This window comes from Rhinopithecus bieti, unplaced genomic scaffold (genome assembly GCF_001698545.2).
Source record: "Rhinopithecus bieti isolate Rb0 unplaced genomic scaffold, ASM169854v2 scaffold_15776, whole genome shotgun sequence".
Lineage (NCBI taxonomy): Eukaryota > Metazoa > Chordata > Mammalia > Primates > Cercopithecidae > Rhinopithecus > Rhinopithecus bieti.
The window spans coordinates 2,315,147-2,321,131 of NW_016808836.1; the positions used below are offsets into that span (position 1 = coordinate 2,315,147).

General features: G+C 54.3%; 1 protein-coding gene across 3 annotated transcripts; it reads right to left on the bottom strand.

Annotated features, from left to right (window-relative positions):
- Window positions 1–973: 973 nt before the first annotated feature.
- Window positions 974–4,819, bottom strand: SERTAD3 (SERTA domain containing 3). Of its 3 annotated transcripts, none has more exons than XM_017887538.1 (2): window positions 4,423–4,819; window positions 974–2,210 (listed from the first exon to the last, which is right to left on the bottom strand). In XM_017887538.1, the coding sequence occupies exon 2, from the start codon at window positions 2,202–2,204 to the stop codon at window positions 1,614–1,616; it is 591 nt and encodes a 196-aa protein (XP_017743027.1). In that variant the 5' UTR covers window positions 2,205–2,210; window positions 4,423–4,819; the 3' UTR covers window positions 974–1,613. The 3 variants fall into 3 exon arrangements, with proteins under 3 accessions (XP_017743027.1, XP_017743024.1, XP_017743025.1); XM_017887535.1 differs by having other exon boundaries at window positions 4,323–4,815; XM_017887536.1 differs by lacking the exon at window positions 4,423–4,819 and adding an exon at window positions 2,441–3,255.
- Between the last annotated feature and the right edge of the window lie 1,166 nt (window positions 4,820–5,985).

Consider the following 5,985-nt stretch of genomic DNA (forward strand, 5'->3'; position numbering starts at 1 on the left):
TATTTAAAAAAAAAAATACAAAAATTAGCTGGGCATGGTGGCGAGCCCCTGCGGTCACTGCTATTTGGGAGGCTGAGGCAGAACTGCCTGAACCCGGGAGTGGAGGTTGCAGTGAGCCAAGATCCTGTCATTGCACTCCAGCCTGGGTGACAGAGTGAGACTCCATCTCAAAAAAAAAACAAAAAAAGCATTACCAACGTAACTCTAATCTGGGCTCTGCTTCCTAGCCAACTCTCCTAAAGAGGTCTTTTAGTACTGGGGAGTCTTTGGGCATTTTCTTGCCCCTCTGGACTCAGGAGCACAGTGACACCTACTCCATGTGACTCAGTTTCTCCCTCCTCTGCCCACCCATGTGGCTGGTGAGTCTAACAAGCAACATTTGTAATAGTGAAGGATAAGGCTCTAGAAGCCATTTCAGCCTAGCTCCCTGGTCCTTGCTTTTCCTAGCTGTGTGGCTCTGAATTAAGCAACTTGGCCTCTCTGAACTTCAGGTTCCTCCTGTATAAAAAGTGGTAATAGTACTTACTTCTATATAATTATGAGGATTAAAGGACTTAATTCAAATAAAGTGGCTAGAACTTAACACTCTATTTTTTTCTGAGGCTGGAGTGCAGTGGGTGCAATCATGGCTTACTGAAGCCTCAACTTCCCAGACTCAGGCGATGCTCCCAACTCAGCCTCCCCAGTAACTGGGACTACAGCTGCATGCCACCATGCCAAGCTCCTTTTTGTATTTTTTGTAGAGGTAGTTATTTCGCCACATTTCTCAGGCTGGCCTTTAATTCCTGGCCTCAAGTGGATCCTCCCAAAGTGCTAGGATTACAAGTGGGAGCTAGAGTACTTGGCCAACAAGCACTGAATAAATGTCATGTACAATGACACATCTACCCCAACTAAAGTGGTGCTGGTGTTTAGGAACTTACCAGGTCCCTCCCACTGACCCAGTGAAGTTTAGAAACATAAGACAACATCACTCCTTCCAAAATACTTTTATTAAAAAAAATTACAAACAATCCCAAAAAAAGAAAAGTCACCACAAACTCTGCCTTTCTTTTAAATAACGTGGCATGGAGCAGTTTGGTTTCCACCCTATTGCACGTGGTCCGGCCTGGTTATGAAATCAGGAGGCTGCTGACACTGGGGTCCTGCCAAGGAAGTGGGGTTCAGCCTGGAGGGAGGAGACCAGCCCCTCCCACCCCCTCAAGGTGCAAGAGGCAGAGCCTGGGTTTCTGTAGCAACCTGGCAGCACATCCCTGTCATCCTTTGACAGGCCCAGTTTTCTTTTATCTTCCCTGAGGCCCCAGTGGTCACAGGGGAGTGGGAACTAGCGGGAAAGGTGGAAGAAATGTTAAAGTGGAAAATCAGACTCCCAGAAACAGAGTCTCGTTAAGGCATTTGGAATAGATAAATTAATTCAGGAAGACCCACCTTCACAGAAGGTTGGGGTAACCAGACACACACACACATGCAAGACAGTTTGTGGAACCCTGAAATGGGAACAAAGGAGGCCATAGTCGCTGCTTAGAGCCCCCACAAAAACACACACCCAGAGTTGCATTCAGGGATCCAGGCCACAGAAGATGACACAAGAAAGGATCCCCTCCATCACAGTTTTAGGACCCCAGAATTATTTCCATGATGTGATCCAGTTCATTCCACTCCCAGGAACCTGGGGCACAGAAGAGGTTGTGAGGAGGCTCTGGTGGGGCCCGTGCGGGCTCCTTTTCTACCGCAGATGTGTCAATGTCCAGAAAGAAGTCATCCAGGCCAGAGTCCCCCAAGTACCGGGAGCTCAGCGCTTCTAAGAAGACTGGATCAGGCTGGGGTGGCACTTCATTCTGGAGGCCGAGGGGAGCCACTGGATTCTGAGGGGGCTCAGTCTCATCCATGGAGGTGTCCAGCTCCCTGAGGATAGAGCCAATGGTGGCTGACAAGGAGAAATCCTCCTCACCCAGGAAGAGGGGCTCGGGGGGCAGGGCAGGGGCTGGAGCCAGGCGAAGTGCAGCCTGCAGCTGCTGGAGGGTGTTATGGATGAGGACATGCCTGCGGAGGCTGGGTGCTCGGGGGCCCAGGCTGCGCTGGACTTTGTCTAGGGAGATGCGGAGCAGGGCTTGCTGGTAGCTCTGAAGGCCTGCTGGACTCCACTCCCACCTCTCCTCTTCCTCTTCCAAATCAGAGTGTTTTCTCTTCAAGCCTCCCACCATGATGCCCTGCAGAGAGAAGAGGGGCATAGGGGCATGTCAGACACCAGACACCATAGTGCTGGCTCAAATCCCACTTTCTCAGGCCTATTGAGTTGGTGATTTTTAATCATCTGAATCTCAGTTTACTCATCTATAAAATGAAGGCTGTCTGAATCCCACAAGATTAAGGAGGTGCATACATATATGATTAAGAAAATATCTGGACTTAAGTACAGCTAGATTTAAATCCTACTTACTTGCCTACTGTGGCCTCAAACAGTGAATTTACATCCATGAGAATCAATTTCCTCATCTGCCAAATACGGATCCTAACTCAAGTTCCTCTGAGCCTTAAAACTGTTCTTCCACAATATTAATTTCTTCAAACGTGGGGCACGAAAGACAAGTGTGGAGCACAGAGACCTGGATTGGAAGTAGGGAACCCCAAATTTGAATTCTGTATTGGAACTGCTCAGCTGCGTGATCGTGGGAAGTGACCTGAGTCAATTCTCAGGCCTCAGTTTCCTCATCTGTAAAATGGGGACTGAAAAAACAGTTCTCACCACCTCTGTCAAGGAGATGTAGCTATAGGGCCCACCACACAGGAAGTGCTTAATGAACAAGAGTTGTGTTTTTTTTGTTAGATACAGGGTCTCGCTCTGTCGCCCGGGGCTTAGTGCAGCCGCGCTACCACAGCTCACTGACGTCTCGAAGTCCCGGGCTCGAGCGATCCTCCCGCCTCAGCTCCTGAGTAGCTGGGATTACTACCACACCCGGCCTCGATTAAGAGTTAATTGCCAGTTATACGCTCAACAGATTTACTGAGTGCCTACTATATTCGAACCTCCTGGAGCCCTGCTGGGCACCTATGTTAAGATTCTTCTTTCACAGTCAGGATATTTCTATATCCTCTTCCTTAACCAACTGGGAGCGCTCCCAAGAGTAGGAAAGGAGCCTGTCTCATTCCCTCTGCCCGCGCTTTCGGATTCCCCCAAAGCGCGCCCCATAGAAAAACTCGCTAGAACTCAGCTCAGACCAAGCCCCGCCCCCTAGGGGGTCCCACCCAATCAGAACTCGGTACTGCAAGGCCCCGCCCCTCCATGGGTCCTTACAGAGCATCCAGGAACGCCCCAATTTGGCCCAGGGGCTTCTGGGAAACGGGGGCCAACAGCCGCCAGGTACACGAACCGACGTTGAGCACGCACTACAATCCCCAGAGGGCTCCGCCCGTCCAGGGGACGAGCCCCCTCCCCCGACCCCGCTCTCCCTCAGGGCATGCGCACAGGGGCACAAGCCGGTGGGGGAAGGGAACCCGGACGTCCAGCTGCCGGCGCCCGCCGAGCCCCGCCCTCCGTTGCCTCCGGGGCGGCGAGTCTGAGCTCCATGCCCGGAACACCCCTCCCCCACCCCTGACTCCGGCTCTAAATCTGCTTTCTCCCTGTCCCTCCGTGCCTTAAAAGTCCGGGATTCTCTTCCCAAACTGCCCTTGGATCCAGAGACCCAGATCCGAACACATCGCTTAAAGACGACAATGCTGCGATCTAGTTCGCGAGACTACGTATCCTAATTTTGATACTTCCTCCCACTTCCCCTATTCTCCTGACTTTCAAACGCCCCTGGACTACACCTCCAAACTCGCTGCCCGGCTCCAAGACCCGAACATTGAACTCTTCCCGGCATCCTCCCTTCCCCCGCCAGTGCGTCTTGGAGTCCAAGAATCCTTGACCCTAGTTCTCTCGCTTCTCCAAATACTCAGGATCTCAGCCCCAAACCTCTCACACCTTTTCCAGAACACGATAAAGCCCCCAATTCAACCCGTCCGGAAGACCCAAATGGAATCGAATCTCCAGGTTCCCTGTCTCAAAAGTTCCTTCCCTCTGTTCTCTCGCTTCTCTAAACGCCCCACGCCCCACATCCCAGCTTCAAACTCCCTCCACTTGAAAATACTGCCCCAACAACCTCGCATCCCCTCCTGGGTCTCGAACTCAGTCTCGGGCCCCCAGCCCCTCCCTATTATCACCCTGAATCTGAGGCCCCCTCCCCCTGTCTCACCCAGACCCCGCCTCCGCAAGTCTCCGGGGCGCGCCTCTCCCTCCCCCAGCCTAAGGTAAATTCCCAAGCCAGGCGACCACTCCTCACCCCAGCTGCCAGGTTCGCCACGACCACCTTCTGGAACGCCCACAGCGTCGCGACCCGTCGGTGCCGGGACCCACCAGTGACCGGCCGCGGCCTCGCTCACCTCGGTAGGGCCTCTCCGTCTGGCCTCGGGCCCACCCAGCCCCGCCCCGGAGCCGAGCTGCGAGCCGCGATTGGCTGGAGTCCCGCCTGCCGCGGGGCGCCGATTGGCTGGGCGGAGCTATCCGCCCGGGCCCGGAGACGCCGGACCCGCCCACCCCTCCCTAGCGCCCCGGGCCATTTAAAGGAGTGCAACTGGCAGGGGGCGGGGCAGCGCCTCCAGGGGTGGAGGGCGGCGGGTCCAACAGAACCGCTTCCTTCCACTCGGCTACGGTCCTCGCTCCAAGATCGTCATCACTACTCCCTGCGGTCCCTTTATGTCAGGCCTGGACCCCACCGCGGAGCCAGAGGGACTGGCATACCCTCTGGCTCCGGGAGGTCCAGGCAGGCGGGGCCGAACAACCGGAGAAGGCCGCGCCCCCGGGGTTCCGAGGGCGGACGCTGGGGCGGGGGATGACGTACCGAAAGACCAGCCAATAGTGTGACGCGGCCCGCGTTGCCTAGGCGATCGTAGCCCCGCCCCCTTGCTGCCCTTCTCCCGTCCCCCGCACGTTACCCCGCGGCCCCTTCTTAATCCTCGGTTTTTCTCAACACGTCCTCTGGTGGTCCCACCTGGGTCTCCTGACACCTCCTTCCCCCCTCCATCAGGATGACTCCTCCGCTGCTGTTCATGGCTTGCTACCCCTCCCCGCCGAAGACAAACTTCAAACCCCTTCCTTTTGCCACAAAGCCCCTCACGACCTTGCCTGATGCGCTCTCCTGGTGCTTTCCGATTCTGCCCCACTGAGTCACTTACAGTTTTTCTAAAATGGCTTCAAGCTCCCATTCCCCCCATCACGAAAACGAAAGGATTTTGTCTGTTTTCTTCCCTGCCTTACCCCAGTGTCTACAATGCCAGGTACATAAGTTCTCAAACATGACAATAAAAAGCCTCTGGATCTTTATTTTATTATTATTATTTTTTTTTTGAGACAGAGTCTCGCTCTGTCACCCAGGCTGGAGTGCAGTGGCGCAACCTCGGCTCACTGCAAGCTCCGCCTCCCGGGTTCACGCCATTCTCCTGCCTCAGCCTCCCGAGTAGCTGGGACTACAGGCGCCCGCCACCTCGCCCGGCTAATTTTTTGTATTTTTAGTAGAGACGGGGTTTCACTGTGTTAGCCAGGATGGTCTCTATCTCTTCACTTCGTGATCCGCCCGCCTTGGCCTCCCAAAGTGCTGCCACCGCGCACGGCAAAAAATAATATTATTAATAATAAAGATCCAGGCCGGGCGCGGTGGCTCATGCCTGTAATCCCAGCACTTTGGGAGGCCGAGGCGGGCAGATCACGTGATGTCAGGAGTTTGAGACCAGCCTGGCCCACAATGGTGAAACCTTGTCTCTACTAAAATACAAAAAGTAGCCGGGCGTGGTGGCGCACCCTTGTAATCTCAGCCACTCGCGGGGCTGAGGCAGGAGAATCGCTTGAACCTGGGAGGTGGAGGTTTCAGTGGAGCCGAGATCGTGCCACTACACTCCAGCCTGGGCAACAGAGCTAGACTCCATCTCAAAAAAAAAAAAAAAAAAAAA

Coding starts and splice junctions, on each gene's coding strand:
- SERTAD3 (XM_017887538.1), bottom strand. CDS start 2,204: ATGGTGGGAGGCTTGAAGAGAAAACACTCTGATTTGGAAGAGGAAGAG.